At 41.1% G+C, this 23,023-nt stretch overlaps 1 protein-coding gene across 5 annotated transcripts in view; it reads right to left on the bottom strand.

The window, feature by feature from the left end:
- The window catches only part of dnmt3ab (DNA (cytosine-5-)-methyltransferase 3 alpha b), a 487,596-nt gene that overhangs the window by 34,701 nt on the left and 429,872 nt on the right, over positions 1–23,023 (bottom strand). For 2 of the 5 annotated variants that reach the window (XM_059981717.1, XM_059981719.1), the window contains 4 exons: positions 19,848–19,938; positions 12,877–13,025; positions 5,233–5,333; positions 941–1,010 (listed from right to left, as the gene is read on the bottom strand). In XM_059981717.1, the coding sequence (XP_059837700.1) occupies positions 941–1,010; positions 5,233–5,333; positions 12,877–13,025; positions 19,848–19,938 (411 nt within the window). Of the gene's footprint in view, positions 1–940; positions 1,011–5,187; positions 5,334–12,876; positions 13,026–19,847; positions 19,939–23,023 lie in introns of all 5 variants that reach the window. The other 3 variants (XM_059981718.1, XM_059981720.1, XR_009514305.1) reach the window with 2 other exon arrangements.

The following is a 23,023-nucleotide window of genomic DNA, read 5'->3' as shown; positions in this document are numbered from 1 at the left end:
TGGAGAAAATAAACAGGGCTTTTCAGGTATTTTTAGGGAGGTGATGGATAAAATAGTGAACATGCAGTACAAATAAAGAAAATGAATGTTATCCCTCTATGTTCTATTCAACACACATGCTTCAGTTTTTTTTAAATTTATGATGATGGTTGAAAATATTAGACAATGTTGCCAAACATTGTATTTCGAAAGTGAAATTGTTGGAATCCTGTAAAACACATTTCTTTTTTCTTGTGATATATCTTATTCTATAAGGAAGGCATGAAGCCTCCAATTTATTATGCTGTTATCAGTTTCCCTTGGGATCATGGAACTCTGTCGCTAAGTGGCAAGGTGGCCAAGGTAACTAACATGAACAGACTCTGGATGCATTTTAATCCTGTCCAATCCACAAATAAAATGTTGAATATGATTTTGAGTACCCAATCAGATGTCAGTGTGACGCATGATTTTGGTTAAATTTAAACACTCCTTTCAAGCACTCTGTTCAGTAGAGTACAATACCATCAAGTCTCAGCTAGTTAAATCAGCAGTGCACCAGTTCAGTCCTACATTGCTTCAGTCTAATACCAGGCTACTTATTTCTTAATAGAAGTCCTTGCCCAGGATTTCTCCCTGGGCACAGAGGAACTTGGATTTATCATGTAGCAGCCAGTGAATTAATATACAGTATTTCTGCAAAGGAGATGGGGAAATGGATACCATATTTTTATCTCCTAGTAAACAGATATAAATGACAAAAGAAACTGGAGACTACTTTATCAGCTTGTTAGGAAGAGATTGTGGACAGCTGCATGAACAAAAGTGCAGGAGAGAAATTAATACACCATGTGATTTCAATTTTTAATCATCTTAGAACTGATTGCCTGTGATGGTTGCAAGGTCTCCCCTATGATTCAATCCAACAATATAAAACTGAGTACAGATAGCTTGTACTAACCTTTGCTGTCCTGCCATGCTCAAGACAGTTCTGAAGATCAAGTTTATCATTATACATGGCAACCAGTGGTCTAAAAAAAAGAAGAGTTGATCAGTTTTCCACTATCACATTCTGACCAATGATAGTCAGATGACAAAAACTTCAAAACACATTTTACAGTTCAAAACACAGGGTCAAGAACCTGTAAGTGGGCAAATGCCAATGGCTTTTACTGTTGTATTTACTATCTTTCAGCCCTCATTGTAAACATCTACATGTTTCCAAGGCAAGTTGGATACCAAACCATGCTGTGTGGTAATTCTGTTTCTTTTTTCTATAACTGATGAAATAACAAATCTGCATGGTGATTATGAATGAACAATGAAGTATGTAAAACAACTGTGTCAAGAAAAGTGGAGACTTGGAAATAATGGTTACGTTAGTACATACTAGCTGCACAAATAAACTAAAGAGGTATTGCTTAAATGGAGTAATTGGTGCCAAATATAAAGACACAACTGCCTTCCTCATTTGTGCAAGAATAGCTATCAATTCTGAAATTAGTAGTATGAATTTGCAAAAGTTCTTGGCTGCTTAATTACTTTTAACACAATTTATTACCTCATAACAAAAACAGTTATGAACTTGCTTAAAATCAAATAAGGAACTTAAATTTCTTGATTCAGGTAGTAATTTACCAAGAAGTCCCAGATTTAATCACTAGTGTTTTCAACTATTCAGCATTACAGCTAATTAGTCTGAACATCACCAAACTGGTAATTTCAACATCAGCTGTGTCTTTCAAAATGATTTAAGGTTTAATACTTCATTGAGACAAGTATCGGATAAAAAAAATCAGATACCTTTTTTTCATACAGGCCCCTTAGTGAGAAGCTAGTGCCTGATAAGCAAAGGACACTGAGAAGCTGATTTTACAAAAGAGTACGTTCTTATAAATAAGGATGGGCTGTTAAATTACTCCACATGGGTAAATGCACCAAGGCATCCAAACTATAATAAGCAGATGCCAAGTATTTTGTTTGATGTCAAGAAATTATTCTTCTGAGCACATTTAAACAGTTAATATTTGATCACTGCTCTATTTGTACTTATAGTTGACCAAATAAAGTCACCCACTAAAAGATCTATTCTTAGCAGTAAAGACCTAATTGTTCTATTTTTAATTGCAGTTCTTACCCAAGGATCGTATAATTTTACCACATCACATTTCCATCAGCACCATTGTTGACAAAGGTCAGAATGAGATGGATTAATTCACAATTGAAATTTTGAATGAACTGGAATGTGAATACTTCCTTGACTGTAGATTATAGTGGGGGGGGGGGGGGAAGAGAGAGAAAGAGAACCAGACTAAATTTATAGATAGGGATGGGGTAAGGGGGAGCAGGGGCCTGCTGAGTTCTGCCAGCATTTTGTGTTTTTATTTATTTCCAGCATCTGCAGATTCACTCATGTTGCTTTTGAATTCACTACTATGAAGCCTCTTCCAGTGATGCCTACACTGAAGAAGTTCAGATCTTCTCTCCGACGGGAGTTCAGTGAGATCCTCTCTCTCTGCTCCCAACCTACTATTTCTTCAGCCCTGAAACTTTCGGTTCTCTCTTTCCCCCCTCACTATAATCTCCCCCCAGCCCTACCTTTCTTTCTCTTTTATTTCCCATAATTCTCCACCTTCCCCCAGCCCATTTCCCTTCAGCCTATCACTTCCCAGCTCTCTACTTCATCCCTCCCCCCACTTCTTATCCCCCCTCAACCATCCCATGTTACTTCACTCCTGATGAAGGGTTTCGGCCCGAAACGTTGTCACTACCTCCTCCCATAGATGCTGTCTGGCCTGCTGAGTTCTGCCAGCATTTTGTGTTTTTATTTATTTCCAGCATCTGCAGATTCACTCGTGTTGCCTCTGAATTAAGGGTGTTAGTCTGTCAGAAATAGAGCTAATGCTACTGAATGAGGAGGAATATACACTGATCCCTTGAGGCTGACAATCTTACAAACAGCATGGTTCTCTCTCTGAAATGGATTATTTCATTATTTTGTAAGCCTTTCTGTAGGCCAGTAAAACGACCCTATGACATATAAGGAATACAAACAGCAAATTTAAAATCATACTGACTCCTCCATATTTCTCCCACTTTGAAACTCCTACATCTCCCTTTTCCCCCTCAACACTCCTCCTTTGCCAATTCTAGAACTTTGAAATATGAGTGAATTATAAACATGATATTCATTTCACAACCAATACATATTTATATGCATAATCTATATTGAAGGAAATATGCACCATCTGACTTTATCTATAAGCGGTGTCTTAATCAAAATTTCTCAGAAAGCAATAAGTCGGTATGCTCTCAATGTACTTGAATCTGAAGCTATTTGTTTAGGTGTTGAATGACTAATTGAACAATGACTGTCATGATTAACATGGTTAGAACTGGATGGTTGCTGAAACTGCAGTAATGAGGTAGCAGCCTACCCTACTCCAGCTCAAATGAATGTGGGTTTATTGCTCATTCTGATGCCAGCCCTCATATTTGAGTGTTCTTCAATTTACTGCCCAATTCTAGAGTTCATGTTTTAAAAAATTAAATACAGACTATTTTAGCATATGAATCAAAGAAATAAAACAATACCTCTTAAATCACAATATAAAATTAGCATTTATTATAGAGGTATAATTTTAAAAGTGCTAACACTAAAATAATGATGAGAAGGATTTTGAGAGCCCATTGAAATATACCTCAGAGCCTCTAAGGGCAAAAGGCAGAGCAGGAAAAAAATGGAGCAGGAAGTCAAAACTGAAATTATATATACCAAGGCTCTGGGCTTGAGAGCATAATTTTGGGCATTTGTTTCTACTGTGAAGTAAGACAAGATGAGTGACAAGTAGTAAACTTTTTTTGTGGCAATCAGGAACCTTCCAGGATACAAACCAAGTCACATTAACGCATACGCATGCTTTGTAGCAAAAACGTTTGCAGGACAATTCATAGCATTTACCATTGTAATGTTAACTTATTTGTGGTGTGGAAAAATAAGATGAAGGAGCCATATAAGAATAGAGAAAGAGAGAGAGAAAATCTCAGAATTATATTGAGATGTATAGAGATAATAATCAAAAATGTGATACTCATCCGTAGAGTTCAGTGAGAATGGACATATGACGGAGAGCTGATCTGTGTTTTCCTTTGTTTAGACTTATGGAAAAAGTTAAACATTACTCCATGGAGCCAATGAAAACTTGAGAGATAGAAAGATATAGAAACAGTGAAAGGAAGCGAAACAGACAGATAAGTCAGAAATGAGGGATTCAGTTCCATTGAATTCCTGTAACTTATGACAGAAGGAGGTTGGTTTTTGTTGATGTTTTCATTAAGTTGATTGGTATGCATAGATCTGTGCATTAGTCAGCCACACAGAATTGTGAGAATTATTTCAGTGCCTATCCATCACCTATCGGTAATTTGTTTTAGTTTTCACCAACATCTTTTCATAAAAGGTAAGGCGGTAGTCATTCCTGTAATTGCCTACATCAATGTGTACTATCAAGATGATCAGATCTTCTCATTGTTCCTTTATAATTTAAAATGGTCAACCCTACAAATCATCAGAATGCCCATCATGCGAATCGGATTAATGATGGAAGTTTTTAAAGGATTTGTAGAACATGCTTGGTTCTCAGTAAACTCTGATTTCCTTCCATAGATGCTGCCTGGCCTTCTTTTTGTTTCTAGTACTTTCTGTTTTTATTTATGAAATATACTGATTTAGAAGTTCTTCAACTCTTAACCACAAATATATCTCCAGTGATACACACATGTTACACTGTGTTTTAGGATCTGAAACTGTGTAGTGAGTCATAAAGGATGAACATATAAAAGACATAGTCAAGTACAGTAATTGGAAACACTGACAATTTAGGCTCAACTAGTGTGCAAGAACTTCACAGTTTCAGTCTTTGCCATTCCTTTCAACTTGCCAAAGAATTTCACCAGATCATAGTCAAGATAGAATATACTTCAGAGATGGGTATCTCACAGGAATAGGAAATTTGACCAATAAGTGTCAACATGCAACCTATCTGACATTCAGAATATAGAGAGCATACACACAGAACAGGATATTTCTTGCCAAAAGGAGCTTTGCAGGAGAAATAAGCAGAGAATTAAGACTAGGGTCAAATTGATATCTATGCTCCATCACAAGAGGTTCTTTGTCCATGGATAGAATATTCTACTGAGTCTCACTGTGTCATGCTGTCCACTGGCTAATTCTCAGTATGGCTCCCTCACCGTTCTTTCACCAACCTGTTCATACCAGGAAGGTTACCCCAGAAGTATCGGGCTCGGTGGGCAGCGGAGACTTCCTTGGCATCAATCATCACGGGATTACACTATTAAAAAGAAGAGGAAAAATAAATTTATTAATTTCATGAAACTGAACAAAGCACTTTCAGTGAAAACTTCTTTCTTCTCTTGTCACCTTTCCCATTCCATAATACTATTAGCATGAAGTTCTGGTCACTGACAATGCACATGAAGAACACAAGTAGTATGTTTTTTCCCATGACTTTTAATCCAACATAGTTGTGCTAGGCATACAGCTGAATTCATTGCCTTCTGGCAGAGGTCAATGACAAAAGGTGAATAGCTCATTAGAGGAAACCTTTAACAGAGTTACAGAGACAAGGTCAGTTTTGTTAAATCCGCTAATTTTGTTCATGATAGTCACATTTCCTGATCTGAAATACTGGTATTAGACCCTTCCAGACTGTTTTTTTTATGATCGCAAAACAATGCTGGACTCCAGGAACCTTGGGTACTGCAAGTCTACCCCATCAGTGGTTAGCCCCTGAGAGTCAAAATTCATGAAATAGTTGGCAATCTACTGGGCAGAAAGCAAAAAATGATAATGAATATATTGTCTCAGATTGGCAGGCTATGACTAATGGGCTCCATCTATTCAAAATCTACATCAACAAGTTTGATCAAGGAGTTGAATCAGTGTATTTCCAATATGCTGATGATACCAAACTAGGTGGGACTCTGAATATAGAGGAAGATCTAAAGTAGCTTCAAGGGGTTATTATCAAACTACATGAGTGGTTGAGAAAATGGCACATGGAATATAATGTGGAAAAAGTGAGGTGCACTTGGGTAACAGAAAAACAGAGCAGTTGGCTAATGGCGAGAGATTGGGTAAGGTTAATGTCCTAAGATATCTACAATTCTTGTATATTGAATCTTGCTGGATGACAATATGCAACTATTGGGAGTAACTAAGAGAGCAACCAGTGTGTTTGCTGCTATTATATAAATGAACACAGGAGTTGTTCATTTGTTGCAACTGGTTAGGATATGTATAGAAAATACCTGGAGAATCATGTATAGTTCTGGTCTCCTTTCCAAAGAAGGGATATATCTGCCATAAGAATCACTGGACTGGTTCCTGGAATGGCAAGCTTGCACTACATGAAGAGAGATTGAGTAGACCAGGACAATATTCCGTGGAATTTAGAAAAATTCACTGATAATTGGAAAATTCTTAAAGGGCTTGATAGGCTTATGCAGGGAGGGTGTTTCTCCACTCTGTGGAGTTTAAGACCAGCAGGAGCAGTTTGAGAATTCGATGGGGGAGAGTTTTTTTTTAACCCAGAGGCAGGTGAGTGCTTGGAGTTCTAAATGTTCTATATGTGCTTAATGATGTTCATTAAAAACAGATCAATCTGTTTCTGCGTATTTAGGGAATCAAGAGATATGGCAAAAGTGATGGAACTGGAAGAAGGTCAACTATGTTCTTGTGAACATTGGAGCATGCTTGAAAGGTCATATGATCTAGTCCCTCTACTTCTTTTGAATGAAATCTAATATCATTAAAATCTTGTTTTACAGAAATACATTTTTTTTAAACCAGGTCAAAGGTACAAAATCGCCCAATGGGTTTCTACTGCACATATTGGGCATCTATACAGAGCAATGCAGTGAACTTCTCAAAATCACCCAAGATGGAAGCTTTCTTCTAAGTTTTTAATGAGATCTCTTACTTGTTAAAAAATATTACTGTTTCAAAGGCAAATAAAGAATGGATGGAGATGTATGTCTTTTCATCGTGCGGTTCAAATTGAATCACAACCCGCAAAAGAAAAGATAAAGACAGCTTATGTATAGGAAGTGATGTTCATACAAAGTGAACTGTGCAGCTCGAAGCCTCAACACTCCCTGCCTCTTTGGCAAAAGAAGAATAGTCTCAGAGACCGGTCATGCTAACAGCCTTATTACACAGTCTTTAACCATTCTCACTTTGAAAATGCTGGCCTTGATGACATACTTGCTCGATGTAATATCTAATGAGAAGTGAGGAGACATGGAGCTTACCTAGAATAATGATTGGGTGAGTTACCTCTGAAGCAAGTTGTGCCTTAATACTTCCTCCAACTTGCAGTAGCCCCCCAGTCAAGAAAGAGGCATGGTTTACTAAGATAACATTGTTTTGGGAGCGATTACTGCTTTGTAATGCACTGCACTTCCTCTGAACAAACCTCTCTTTGAATAATGAGAAGAATTCTAAACTTTTCCCAATTCAGCTGCTCTGCACTGAGAGATTACTTACAAATGTGCCAACCATTGCAAAGGCCGCCCATTGGCTACTCAGGTAAAGGAATGGGCAATATGTAAGAGCTGGGCAAATGCTCTGGTAAGTGACTTCCAGTTTGAAAAATGGACATCCCTTTATTCTGAAATTACACCCTCTTGTCCTAGACTCACCCACTATAGGAAACATTCTATCCATATCCACTCTGTCTAGGCCTTTCAATATTCAATAAACTTCAAAGAGACACCCCTTATTCCTCTAAACTCCAGCAAGTACATGCCCAGAGTCATCAAATGCTCCTCATATGTTAACTATTTCATTCCCAGAATAATTTTCATGAATTTCCTCTGGACCTTCTCCAATGCCGTATTGAGTGGTACGGAACCGAAAACTGCCCAATACTCCAAATGCAGCCTGACCAATGCCTTACAAAGCCTCAGCATTACACCCTTACTTGTATATTCTAGTTCTCTTGAAATGAACGCTAACATTGCATTAGCCTTCCTTTCTACTGACTCAACCTGCAAGTTAACCTTTAGGAAATCCTGCAAATGGCCAAAGTATTACCCATGCCCCCATAACTCCTCCCTCATCTCCATTCAGGGCCCCAAACAGTCCTTCCGAGTGAGGCAACATTTCACCTGCAAATCTATTCTGCTCCTGAAGTGGCTTCCTCTACATTGGTCAGACCCATTTTAAATTTGGAATCCGCTTCATTGAGCATCTTTTCTCCATCCACCAAAAGTGGAACTTCCCAGTGGCCAAACATTTTATTTCCAATTCCCATTCACACTCTGACATGTTGGTTCATGGTCTCTTCTTATGCCACAATGAGGCAACCCTCAGGATGGAGGATCAACACCTTATATTCCTTCTTTGTAGCCTCCAGCCTGGAGGCATGAATATTGATTTCTCCTTCTGGTAAAAAAAATCCCACCTCCTCCCCCCCCTCTTCTTCTATTCCTCACTCTGGCCCCTTTCCTCTTCTCACTTGCAGACTTCACCCACTATGACCCAACCCAGGTCCATTTACTGGGCATAGGGTGAAATGTGCCAATCATGGTGACTCTGCTAGCAATAGGAGAACCTCAGCAGAAAAGTCAAGTGGGGGATCTTGTCAGCTATGTCCTTAAGACCCCCCTTACCTCTTTTCACTTGCCTATCACCTCCCCCTGGGTTACCTCCTCCGTCCCATTCTCCTACGGTCCACTCTCCTCTCCTATCTGAATCCTTTCTCCCCAGCCCTTTACCTTTCCCACCCACTTGGCTTCACCTATCACCTTCTAGCTATCCTCCTTCCCCTTCCTTCCACCCTTTTATTCTGTCATCTTCCCCCTTAATTTCCAGTCCTGAAAAAAAGGGTCTCAGCTCAAAACTTCAACTGTTAATCCATTTCCATAGATGCTGCCTGACCTGTTGAGTTTCTTCAGCATTTTGTGTGTGTTGCTAACAACCTGAGGTAGTCTTGATGATTGTCTCTCACTGGGAAGCTGTTGTATATTTGTTCAATGTCTACCATCACTGCAACAGACTCAGTTTTGAAGTACATGCTGACCCAGAACAGACTTTTTGAGGTCTGGACCCTGCAAGAGCACATTGTTCAGTGACGTGCATTAGAAAAGTGCACTTGAATCACAGGCAATTGGCATTTGTGCTTGTTTTTGGGGGTGTTAAATGCCAAAGCTGGGCAGATACCAGTTTTCATTTTTGGGATTTGAAGTGTGTCTCCATAAACTCCATGTAATGATCTTTCATTTCTGGTTTCCTTCTCAATGTGCCACTGAGGGACACGAGTCAACTGTGGGCCTCTTCTCTGCTGGTTGACAGGAGTTGTGGAGGGTGGAAAGGAAGAAGAGTTGCCCAACTGCTTGACTCATAGTTGGAAAACTCTTTGTTCACGATTTCAAGGAAGACTTCATCTTCGATGGAATGTGCTGGCTTATATTCATCTCCTGAGCGACCGACAGCCAGTTTGCCTAAATCTGACTGAGCAGAGGTAAGTGTTCAGGGTGCTTGGTTTGCTTATCTTCTCTTTCATACGGATTCCTCTCTCACCGGGTCTGAATTGTCTTTGGTGCTGGCTTTCCAGGCCATTTAAATGTCATGATGGTGGGCTGATGAGTACTATCGAGGCAGACTTCACCCACTATGACCCAAACCAGGTCCAGTTACTGGACATGGGGTGAAAGGTGAAAATCATGGTGACTCTGCTGAGCAACAGCAGAACCTCAGCAGAAACTTCAAGTGTGGGAACCTTTTCAGCTATGTCCTTAAGATGTGAATGACCGCATGCAGCTTCAGGGATTTCACCCCTGTTGCTGGGAATATGGTCTCACTCAGGGGGTTGGCAAGGGTAATCAGACCCAAACCCCTCTCCCCCCCATTGACTCTATAACAATTCCACTGGCTCTTCTTCCGGTATCTTCTGATATTCCAGAATATGTCTTTAGAGTGTTTCGGGAAAACAGAACTTTGAATACTGAATATGTCGAAGAATATTGATGTTGCCAATGACACATTGCTCTGACCATCTGATATCACATATGCCTTTAGTTTTTGCTCTGGATAGCCTTTTGGGGAGATGTTGACTGGACTTATTTTAGAGCAGGATTTGCCTTGGAAACCTTTCCCACATACCTCTGTGCATGAGGAAGTAGCTAGATCTGATGGATGATCAGCTGGCTCCCCACCGTGCCCTGCTGTGGGTGTGCTGGAACCAGTTATAGCCCAGGGTGCCAACCCTGAATGATATGTGCTGGTCACTGTTGCACTCAGTGCAGTGTATTTACAGTTTTTTGCTTGGTGTGCACATTTGAAACATACTGAATGCTCTACTAGAAAGCATCTCCGGTCTGCAGGAGGTTCTTCTCCAAAACTTCTGCAATTCCATAAGGGGTGAGGGTTCTTATGGACAGGGCATTGTCTATCAGGGTTCATGATAGAGTTCTCTACTTCAGCTTTGCTGACTGTGATAAGGGTTCTGGTTTTCCATGCTTATGCTGGGGACTCTCTTTGAATGATATATTGCTGGAAGTTGAGAGTACAAAACTGGAATCATTTTGCATGTCTGTGCGGCGGCAGATGAAGTCCACAAAGAATGAAAATGGCAGATGGGGGCATGATGCTTTGTTTATATTTGAAACCTCCAGTTATCCACTGCTCTTTGATTTTGTTCCAAGGTGCAGAATCATTCAATGGTTCACTACTGCCCTTACTGTGCGTCTACACACAGCAATGCAGTGAGCTAAACAACTTCTCAAAAATCACCCAAGATGGAAACTTTAATGAGATCTCTTATTTGTGAAAAAATATTGCTGTTTCAGGGGCAAATAAAGAACTGTGGGCTTCACAGTGAAACAAAACCCACCCAGGGAAAGATGCAGGAAGCGGTGTCCATACAACAGAACAGGTTTCGTGTTATCAGTCAGCTGTGCCCGGTAGACTGAAAAAAATTACTTCTTTGTAAACATTGTATGGCTCAATAAGCATTGCAGGAGTTACTGTATTTATAAAGCGATATGTAAGTGGATAATGATGGATAATAAATTGTGGGAAAATGCATTGCAGAGATCAGAGTTTCTTTATAGGAAGTTTGTTCTGATAACTGAAAACCAGTTTCTATAAGAATGAACAATGGTATATGACTACAGCGTATGAATGAATTCCCTCACTATGCTGCGTAGATTGCTTTGTATACCCTTTTACCTGAATGAAATATAGCCTTCATGTAAAGGCTGAAAAATAATTCTCATAGTTTACACTTTCTTCATTCATGAATGAATAATACAGCCATTATTTACCTTGAACAATCTTGTATTCCTCGATATCATGAGAACATTCTTAATTTGACAGGTAAAGGAATGCTGATTCCTTTGTCTGTACATCATCTTTAGTTAGATAATTAATGTTGATCGCAACATAGATTATGGTTCAAATTGCATTTATTAACAAAGTACATATATGTCACCATATAGAACCCTGAGATTCATTTTCTTGCAGGCATATTCAATAAATTCATAATAGAATAATAATAACCATAACAGAATCAATGAAAGACTGCACCAACCAGTGAGCAAAAGACCACAAACTGTGCAAATACAAAAATAAATAAATAAGTAAGTAAGTAATATGTGTTGAGATCATGAGATAAAGAGTCCTTGAAATTGTGTCCACAGATTGTGGCAACATTCAGTGATGGGGCAAGTGAAGATGACTGAAGTTAGCCCCCTTGGTTCAGGAGCCTGATGGTTGATGGGTGATAACTGTTCCTGAACCTGGTGGCGTGATGGTAGATGCTGCTTTCCTCTGACAGCACTTCATGTAGATGTGCTCAATGGTGGGAAGGCTTTACCAATGCTGGGCTGGACTGTATCTAATACTTTCTACAAATACATTTTAAGTGAAGAGCTAACGAGATGGCATCTGCTGTGGACCTCTTGCTCTGGTCAGCAAATTGAAGCTGATCCAAGTTGCTTCTCAGGCAGGAGTTGATAGATTTCATCACCAGCTATTCTCAGAACATTTCATCACAGTGGATTTAAATGCTACTGGACAATAGTCATTGGGGCAAGTTGCACTTTCTTTTTAGGGATCGGAATAATTGAAGTCTGCTTGAAGCAGGTGGTACCTCAGACTGTCGAAGCAAGAGGTTAAAGATCTCAGTGAACACTCCAGCCAGTCGACCAGTGCAGGTTTTTAGTACTTGGCCAGGTACTCCGTCTGGGCCGGATGCTTTCTGTGGATTCACCCTCCTGAAGGATACTTGCATGTTGGCCTCAGAGACTGAAATCACAGGATCATTGGGGTCTGTGGGAGTTCATGATAGTTCCTCCATATTTTGATGGTCAAAGTGATCATAGAAGGCACTGAGCTCATCAGGAAGCGAAGCCTTGTTGTCACCTTTGCTGCGTGTTCTCCACTAATGGGGGTGTATTCGCAAATGAATGGTGACCTGACATCTCTGACAAGATGGCAGGAAAACTTTCCATTTGCATTGCTGTGTATATGATTATCTAAACCTTCTTAACACTGCTTTGTCTCTTCCTGGTCTTTAAGAAGCAGCAACAATATGCAACTAAAAAGATGAGTCATGTGACAATTTAGCTGTGTTAATTCCGTGTTATGAACTACAACTCTGAAATGCATATTAGGCTAGGTGATAGTATCCAATTTAAGCTCTTTGCAATTTGCATTTATTATAAATTATTTTTATTATAATTTAGATCCATATCTTTAAAAGGTGTATAAATAAAATATATGCACAGTAATTATTGAGTAAACAGCAATCTCATTTCATAATTTTATCTGATAGGACTTGAGAAAATATTTGCTTTTAAGAAACTTACCTCTAGAAAGCGCGAGATGTCCCTCTTGTCACTGACACCCATTGCCACCACATTTTCAAACAGCCAGAAGAATGGCCTGTTGTCTCCTTCTTTGGGTCTTGTTTCATGAAGTAGACGGTAAAACTCAAAGAACAGGCGACCAGTGCCCTCTAAAATGTAAATAAAAAAATAACACAGTGATAGCTGTTTTATTGGGCACCTTAAAACAACAGAAACATGTTTCAAGTACTTGCCGTATCTCAAAGGATCTGTGTTCTACAACAATCAGTGTCTGGTCTGAGAGTCTGTCATGGTCAATAAACTTTTCTCAGGCTTCCAGCTTGGTACAGGTATCGATTTTAACTGACTTTTCGATGATAAATTCTGTCATTTTCATCAGAGATGATGCCTGGCCATATCTAGTCCAGTGGTGTTTACAGCCTGTAGTCCATCCCCCCTGATTGGTTAGTCCTCGTCCAGTCAGGTTTCTGCTCTTCACCCTGTTTACAATTGAATTTCAGTTCTTACTTAAGTAAGACCTTCATCTTTGTTAAAATTCTATTCCTTTAATTTTATTTCAATGGCTTCCTTTCCCAGGTGGTCCCAAAAGCCACAGTAGTTTGTGCTGTTGAAGTCAATCCTATGACCACTGCAAATGCAATGTTCTGCTACTGTCAGTTTCTCTGGGTAACCCAAACGGATACACCGCCTGTGCTCCTTGATGCGGGTTTCCACTATGCATCCTGTCTGGCCAATATACACTGCTCTGGGGAAACTAACAACAAGATGAAAGCAATCGCTACCCCCCGTCTTCCCTATATTTCCAAGGTTTCTGGTAGAATCACCAGGATCCTGAAGAATACCAGATTAATGCCATTCACAAACCCATAAGGAAGCTCAAGTCACAGCTTATGCAGGTCAAAGATGACCTGGGACTCAGGTTGACTAGCGTTTACAGGATTCCCTGTGAATGTGGAGCAGCGTACATCAGCCAGATGGGACACAAGGTGGAATCCTGCATTGAGGAGCACAGGAGGTGTAACTGTTTGGGAAACTCAGAGAAATCGATAAATGCAGAACACTGCATTCACAATGGCCATAGAATTGACCTTGATGGTACGAAACTACTGTACTGTGCCAATGGCTTTCGGGACCACCTGGTGAAAGAAGCCATTGAAATAAAACTACAGGAGATGAATTTTAACAAAGTTGAAGGTCTCGCTCTAAGTAAGAACTGGAATTTAATATTAAACATGGTGGGAGAGCAGAAACCTGATTGGATGATGACTAACCAATCAGGAAGGAAGGACTATAGGGGTATAAATAACACTGGACTAGGCACACCCAAGCATCATCTCTGAAGAAAATGATAGCATTTGTCATTGAATCATCGGTTATAATTGATACCTGTACCTGACTGGAAGCCCGAGAAGAGTTTATTTGTCCCAGGAGGGCACCAGATTCTTTTTCTCTGTCATGGTCATTAGATAGAATTTCAGCATTGAATTTGTGTGCAAACCATAGTGCACAAGATGAAATTTATCCTCACACTTGCAGTGAATACTTTTCATGATGAACAGGGTATAAGCAACATGCAGAAGAGCAGAATCACGGATAAGATGCAGGTTAAATCAGAAAAAATTACAGAACTCAGCCCTATCTCACCCGAAATGAGCCTCTGTCAGTTTAAACATTGGTGCATTATGTTCACCTGTCTGGAGAGGCAGCTCCATGATAATATGATACATGTTTGCATTACTCCGACTTTGGGAGCTATTTAAAGATGGTGATTTCCCAGGACTCAAGATAACAAGCAGCCAGAGGGAGGCAGCAACAGCCTAATCAGACAGACAACTAGGACAAAAGGAACTAAAGTCTGTCTCCTTGAATACACTTCATCAACCAGCCGCCAACCACATCCTGGTGCCTGTCCTCTGATCACTTCCAATTAACTGCCAGTTGTCCTGATCAAACCAGACCTCCTCCATAACCTTCAACACGAGGAAGTCTGCAGATGCTCGAAATCAAAGCAACACAAACACAATGCTGAGGGAACTCAGCAGGTCAGACAGCATCTGTGGAAATGAAAAATAGTCAACATTTCAGGCCAAGGCCCTTCTTCAGGTCTGGAAAGGAAGGGGAAAGATGCTAGAATACTAAAGTGGGGGGGAGGGGAAGGAAGCCAGCTAGAAGGTGATAGTTGTAGCCTTGTGGGTAGGAAAGGTAAAGGGCTGGAGAGGAGGGAATCTGATAGGAGAGGAGAGTGGACCATAGGAGAAAGGGACGCAGGAAAAGGTGATAGGCAGGTGAGAAGAGGCAAAAGGCCAGAGTGGGGAATGAATGAAGAGGCGAGGGGGAAGGAATTTTTTGGTATCGGAAAGAGAAATTGATACTCATGCCATCAGGTTGGAGGCTACCCAGATGGAATATAAGATGTTGCTCCTCCACCCTGAGAGTGTCCTCATCTTAGCACGAGAGGAGGCCATGGACTAACATGTTGGAATGGGAATGGGAATTGGAATTAAAATGTTTGGCCATCAAGTTCCACTTTTGATAGATGGAGTGGAGGTGCTCGACGAAGAGGTCCCGCAATTTGCAACAAGTCTGACCAACGTAGTGGAGGCCACATTGGGAGCACTGGACACACCAGATGACCCCAGTAGATGCGCAGGTGAAGTGTTGCCTCACCTGTAAGGACTGTTTGGGGCCCTGAATGGAGGTGAATAGGCAGGTGTAGCACTTTGGCCACTTGTAAGGATAATCTTTCTCATAATTTCCAGACTTTTGTACACATTTGTTTCCAGTTTCCCATTTGCTGTCTGTTATTATCTCCTCAACAGCCCGGTGATCTTTCAGGTAATGTTGTTATTCAGGTCCCAGTTCTGGATCCAAAAAATCTATTCAGTGTCCTAACCTCCCAGAATTTTCCTCAACCCCATTCCCAACTTCAAACACCACCATCACTCTTTTGTGAAAACCACAATGCCTCCTGATTGACTGCCACAGACTTTAATGCCTCCTGTCTATACCCTGGCAACTCTCAGCATTTCCAGCTCAAAGCCAGCCAACCAATACAGATAACTGTGGTTAGAAAAAAGGGGAAAAATTAACAGAAAGTACATGTTGTTGTAATTTCTAGTCTCTTCTCATCCACTCTACTCCAAGGAGTATGTAACCCAGGTTCGTTTCAGTAATTCCTGGGAGATCACACCTCAATGCCCCCATGAACACCAATCACCAGAGGTACAATGCTTGAATAAAGAACAAGAAACAAATTCAATAATTATTTAAAAATATGTATTAGTTTATTCCCACTATTGATCATTTTATTGCAACAGATGCTGTGCCGATAACTATAAAGAATGTCTCTCCCGTGCAAGCACAAGAGAAATAATAGTATACAAGATATTGAGATAAACTATCAATTCTTTGCTGTGATGCATTAACAGAAGCTTTCTTAATCAATATAAGACCATAACATATAGGAGTAGAAGTAGGCCGTTTCGCCCTTCAAGTCTGCTCCACCATTCAATCATGGGCTGATCCAATTCTTCCAGTCATCCCCACTCCCCTGCTTTCACCCCACACCCTTTGATGCCCTGGCTAATCAAGAACCTATCTACCTCTGCCTTAAATGCACCCAATGACTTGGCCTCCACAGCTGCTCGTGATTTACCATTCTTTGTCTGCAGTAATTTCTCCAGTATCCTCTGCTCTTCCACTTACCTTGTGAACCATTGATAACAGAAAGCACGTCACACTGTAATTACCATTTGAAATTAGCATCTGTGGGTAATTAGCTTCCAGGGCTAAATTGGATATTGTTGGAAAATGGCTGCTGCCACCATGGTGTGCAAGGAAAGTCTGTCATTAGATCTTGTGCAGGGCACATGTAGAATCTGTTGACAGGATTTTGGTGATTAATGAGCACTAATGATCGTGATTGCCAAAGCAATTTATTGAATGGTCAGATGCAGTTGAGGACGGTGGTAATTACAGTATGGTAGTGTTTAACAGGCCTGTGCATCTTGTTGATACGTGAAAGAATGGGCACCTTGGTAGTTCTGATGAAATCTCCTCCACTTCCTGTTCATCTGCCCTTACCCCACCTCCTACCATTTTAATGGGGTTAGGGTTCCTTTTGTCCTTACATACCACTATCCTCTGTACCCAGCGGATTGCTCTCTGCAGCTTCTGGCATCTCCAAGGGGATCTTACCACAAAGCACATCTTTTGCTTTCACTGCCCCTGTTTTCTGTAGGGATCGCACTTTACGACCACTCGTCCCTCCCCACTCTTCTTCCTCCTAGCACATATCCCTGAAAGGCTGAACTTTTGCCCACACCTCCTCCCCACCACTATGCAGAGCCCTAACAATCCTTCCAGTTGAGGCAACATCTCGCCTGTGAGCTTATTGGGGGTAATCTATTCTACCCAGTTTCTCAGTGGTGCCACTTCTCCATCTAGGAAACCTGACATAGACTGGGGGGGGGGGGGGGGTCGCTTGTCGCTTTGTTGGTCCCTTTCACTTTGTCCACACGATGAGCAGGATCTCCTGGTGGCTGCTCATTTCAATTCAACTTACTATTCCCATACCGATATAAGACATAGGAGCAGAATTAGGCCATTTGGCCCATTGAGTCCGCTCTGCCATTCAATCATCTGAATCCCTTCTTCAGCCCCACTCCCCGGCCTTCTCCCCTTTGATGTCGTGTCCATTCAATCTCTGCCTTACATACACCCAAAGACTTGGCCTCCACAGCTGCCTATGGTAACAAATTCCACAAATTCACCACTCTCTGGCTAAAAAAATTTCTCTGCATTCTCAACATCATCAACACCAGTAGACATATCAGTCCATGGCCCCCTCTCTGCTACAGTGTGGTCAAACTCAGTTTGAAGGAGCAACACTTCATATTCTGTTTGGGTAGCTTCCAACCTGATGGCATCAACATCAATTTCTCTGACTTTCAGTAAATACACCTCTCCCCCCCGGTCTCTTTTTGCATTCTCCATTCTGGTTACCATCCCACCCCTTCTCTTTTCACTTGCTCATCATGTCTCTTCAGCCCTCATTCACTGTTCACCTATTACCCCCTAATCTACCTTCCTTCACCTTTCCTTTAGCTGTCACCTGCTAGCTTGTATTCATTCACCTCCCCCTCACCTTCTAACTCTGGTTTCTGCTGCCTTCCTTTCCAGTCCAGAATGAAGGGTTTTGACCGAAAACATCGTCTGTTTATTTCACTCCATGGTGCAGAACCACAAAAGCAGCACAAAATGAGAGCTCGGTTGGCCAGCTTCAGAAGCTGGCCCCTCAGATTTGCTCAAGTATAATCATCTGTCTCATGTCCCATAATCTCTTCTGAAGTTGCCTTACTTCTACCTTGCAGCCCATCCTATGTCATAACTTCACCTTGTGCCTTTCTCTTCTCAGGTCATGTAGCTGCTTATCAGCAAGAGGACATCCATCAACTGTTGTGGAGCAGACATTTTCAAGTATCAAGTTCAGAGGAGTGCACTTCCTGTGCTGTGGGCAGTAGCTTGAAGAAGGCACTGAAATAGTGTACATAATCCACAGTAGAGGAGATTGTGACCTCTGTTACAGAACCTTGGAACACAAATGAAGGCCACAAGACCCATAAGAAATAAGTCAGTCAGCCCCTTGTGCTTATTCCACCATTCAGTAAAATCATGGCATCTAGCATTCCTCACTGACTCTCCTCCCCGCGTCATATAAACCTCAATTACCTTAACAGTTAAGAATCTGTCTACCTGAATGTAGAAGATACTCAAGGATTCTGCCTTCATACCATTCTGGAGCAGAGAATTGCAGAGACTCACAAGCTCTCTGGAGGAGTAACTTTCACATCAGAATTTTGCTCAGGTGAAAACAATGACAGAGTAGCTGATGAAAAGTGACTGATGGGTGTGCAGAATTAAATATTTACGCATTGGCAGCCCTGCAGTAAAGTAAGTGAAATGCTAAGGAGTGATGGGTCCAGCTTGCACAGGACCTTTTGGGACTGTGGGACCCATCCTCCTCATCATGGATATAATAGACACAATCATCCTGTCAAGTAGAAGCCTCCCCACATCTGTGTTTGCAGCAGGAACCAAGATGATTAATGTTTAAGTTCAGATTGCTGTCATTATAGTTCTGGATACCACTGTTCAAAGGGCTTTTGAGGGTGTAGTGGCAGAATGCAAGCTGCCTTTCAACAGTTTACTTGTTGCTGAAGTGGTTTCTCTGGGGAAGCTGCAGCAACCCCTTGAAGAACGAATTAGCTGTCTGCTATCAAGATAAAAGTATCTGCGATTTCACCAAAGCCATTCAGGCAGTCTTTTTATTGTTGCCTAATAGTCAGACAGCTCAGGAAAAAAGTCAGAAGGCAGAAGTATGCAGTGGTTTCTCTACCTTGCATATGGTCTAACATACTGCCCTTGCACTTTTAGGCTGCTGGGTGGAATGCCTATTAAGTAGTCTGCTTTGTTCTGGAACATGTCAAGCTTCTTTCAGATACTGGAACAGTGCTCATCCAGTCAAATTGAGACTTCCCTATCACACTCTTAACCAGTAACTCTAAAAAAAACCCTTGAGGAATCAAGAGTTAAGTCATTTTGCACACCCTGTGTCTCTGTTGTCTGTATAAATTTTTCTGTTCAAAGGAAACAACAGCTGGATTCAGCAAAGATTTTGTGGTTGCATTCAAGGGGAGGTTGTTAGCTCCTCTCTGTTAGTTCTGCCATTGCCTTTGCCATTTTGCTAAATGTCATGAATTATGCTATTATCAGAACCTCTGCCACTCAAATGATAGGAACTAAATTTTAGAATATACCCCAATGGAGAAAGCTGAGGAAAAAAACCAGAAATTAAAAAGAAAATTAATCAAGCCATTGACTAAGCTAGAAGTCAGGAGACTGATAACACCTAATTCAGATAGGTGGGCCAAGAATGAGCTGAACAATTGCTAATCATTACAATTACTCACCATACAGTCCTTTTCTGGCAGGATTCACAATGGAGAGATCATTGCAGGGACTTCCACCAATAACCAGGTCAAATGGACCCCACTCCAATAGCTGAAGGAAAAAAAGACAATACAATTTCCAGCCATAATTATTGAACTTTCATTAAATACCTCTGTTATCAAGTCCATTTAATTAGATATAGCTATGGAAGCTTACTGATTCACTTATATTAAGCCTTAGGTGTATATATATATACCTGCACCACCCCCAGCCTTTAGCACTCCTTCTCTGCCACCTCTCCCACACTCCTGACCATGATGCTCCCCCCCACCATTCCCGACATACTTTGCTCCCATCAGATTTACAAACTCGCTTCGCAAAACAAGAGAAAATCTGTAGATGCTGGAAATCAAATCAACACACACAAAATACTGGAGGTACTCAGCAGGCCAGGCAGCATCTATGGACAAGAGTAAACAGTTGACGTCTTGGCCTAAAGTTGAATGTTTACTTTTTTCCATGGATGCTGCCTGGCCTGCGGAGTTCCTCCAGTATTTGTGCGTGTTGCTTACAAACTCGCTTGCTGTTCCACACTGACAAATACAGTACTCTGTAAAAGTCTTAGGAACCCTAGCTATAAATACATGCCCAAGACTCTTACACAGTACTGTAATTAATTTTCCTGTGTATAAAATGATGAGAGGCATTGATCATGTGGACAGTCAGAGGCTTTTTCCCAGCGCTGAAATGGCTAGCACGAGAGGGCACAGTTTTAAGGTGCTTGGAAGTAGGTACAGAGGAGATGTCGGAGTAAGTTTTTTTACTCCGAGAGTAATGGGCTGCTGGCGATGGTGTTGGAGGTGGATGTGATAGGGTCTTTTGAAAGACTCTTGGATAGGTACATGGAACTTAGAAAAATAGAGGTCTATGTGTAACCCTAAGTCATTTCTAAGGTAAGGTTATGTTTAGCATATCTTTGCGGGCCAAAGGGCCTGTATTGTGCTGTAGGTTTTCTATGTTTCTATTGCTATTTTGTTTTTTTTTGTCTATATAAAGGTTTGCTGGAAAGATTCAGAGAGAACATGCTCATATGACCAACAATACAACTGGTACTTAAACATGGTCAACTGGAAATTCTTCAGCAGTGAAAAAACTTTAAAAGAGGTGATATAGAGCAGGCCAGTGATATTTCCTTTTTAGTTTGAGGGCTATCTGCTGCATAATTCTACCAGGCACAAGTAGTATTCCAATGCAGTTGCACCAGCCTTGCATATCAGACACCTTTCTACTGATGTTCTGCACTGGGGAGAAACATAGAAAACCTACAGCACAATACAGGCCCTTCAGCCCACAAAGTTGTGCTGAACACGTCCTGACCTTAGAAATTACTAGGCTTACCTATAGCCCTCTATTTTTCTAAGCTCCATGTACCTATCTAAAAGCCACTTAAAAAACCCTATTGTATTCGCTCCACCACTGTTGCCGGCAGCCCATTCCACGTACTCACCACTCTCTGAGTAAAATACTTAGCTGTGGCATCTACTCTGTACCTACTCCCCAGCACCTTAAACCTGTGTCCTTTGTGGCAACCATTTCAGCCCTGGGAAAAATCCTCTGACTATCCACATGATCAATGCCTCTCATCATCCTGTACACCTCTCATCCTCCTTCGCTCCAAGGGGAAAAGGCCGAGTTTACTCAACCTATTCTCATAAGGCATGCACCCCAATCCAGGCAACATCCTTGTTAATCTCCTCTGCACCTTTTCTATGGTTTCCACATCCTTCCTATAGTAAGGGGACCAGAACTGAGCACAGTATTCCAAATGGGGTCTGACCAGGGTCCTATGTAGCTGCAACATTACCTCTCGGCTCCTCAATTCAATTTCACAATTGATGAAGACCATACACCTTCTTAACCACAGGGAGAGTGCAGGTCCTCCTGACAACTAAATCAAGATTCCTGTTCTTGGGTTCCAGGAGTGTGATTTGAAGAAGAGAGAGGTGTCAGTCAGGGAGGCCAGGTGTTTAGAAAGCTGAGTGGACCATCAGGGATGCTGAAGGTTCCTAATGACTGTTGGAGGTACTATGGAGCTCAGTGCAATTAGTGTGTGGGGTGTTGGTCCTTTGGTCGCACCTATGGAATGAGAGTGAGATCCAAGGGAGGCTTGCTCTGTTAGGTTGAATATATCTGAAGCTGGTTTCCAGTGCCGGTGTTCACCAGACAGAACCTCCTTTTCCTTACAATAAAGCAGCAGGGCTGCAATGTAGCATGGTCAACAGAGCTGCTGCTTCACAGGGTCAGAGATGCTTATAAATCCTGCCTTGGTGCACTTCGCATGTTCTCCTTGTGAATGTGTGAGCTTCCTTCAGAAGCTCCACTTTCCTCTCATGTCCCAAAGACGAGCTGGTTGGTAGCTTTATTAATACCTGTAAATTGGCTCAGGCATGTAAATAAGTAGTAGAAACTGAAGTGGTTAATGAGAATGAAATGTGATTAATGTAGAATCAATGTAATAGGTGGTTAATAATCAATGTACACTTGATGGGCTGTAAAGATTGTCTCCATGTTGTATATCCATGATATTACATTTGCTCTGAAGGCTTGTTTATGTGTGATTGGTTTTCCATGGGGTACGACTGCAGATTTAGTGGCTTTCATGTGTTAGCAGATCAACTGCTTGGACAATCAGAGACCGCCATCCACAATGTTAAGTCCACAACTTTCTTCTTTTTCACTGAAATCTAATCATATAACACATGAAGACGTGGTGTGATGTAAAAGTACTGATGGGCCATTGTGATGTGATATAAGAATCATGGTTCTTGCAGTGTCCAAAACCAGGCTTCATCAACAGAGAGGTACCTACTGAAGGAGAGGGGAATTGGCTAACAAGTCAGACAAAATGTTGACAAATAATTCAGAGCAGCAGATCAGGAATAGTTTGGGATTATTTGGCTGCACACACTTTACCAAAAAAAAAACTACTGCAAGTGTTGAAAGAATAAAAAAATTAGCATTTAACAAGCACAATGGATATTTTTGTCTATAAAAATTAGATTGGATGACAATGGTCTTTTCAAATCCATTTATGTTTTTCTGGTGTCAATTGTGTGCAACATAATATCTACTTTTATTCGACACCAAAATAAATTGGATTTTACATTAAAATTTAAGACTTCCAACCAATAGGGAG

This window comes from Hypanus sabinus, chromosome 10 (assembly GCF_030144855.1).
Source record: "Hypanus sabinus isolate sHypSab1 chromosome 10, sHypSab1.hap1, whole genome shotgun sequence".
NCBI lineage: Eukaryota > Metazoa > Chordata > Chondrichthyes > Myliobatiformes > Dasyatidae > Hypanus > Hypanus sabinus.
This window is presented reverse-complemented; position numbering and strand designations above follow the sequence as displayed.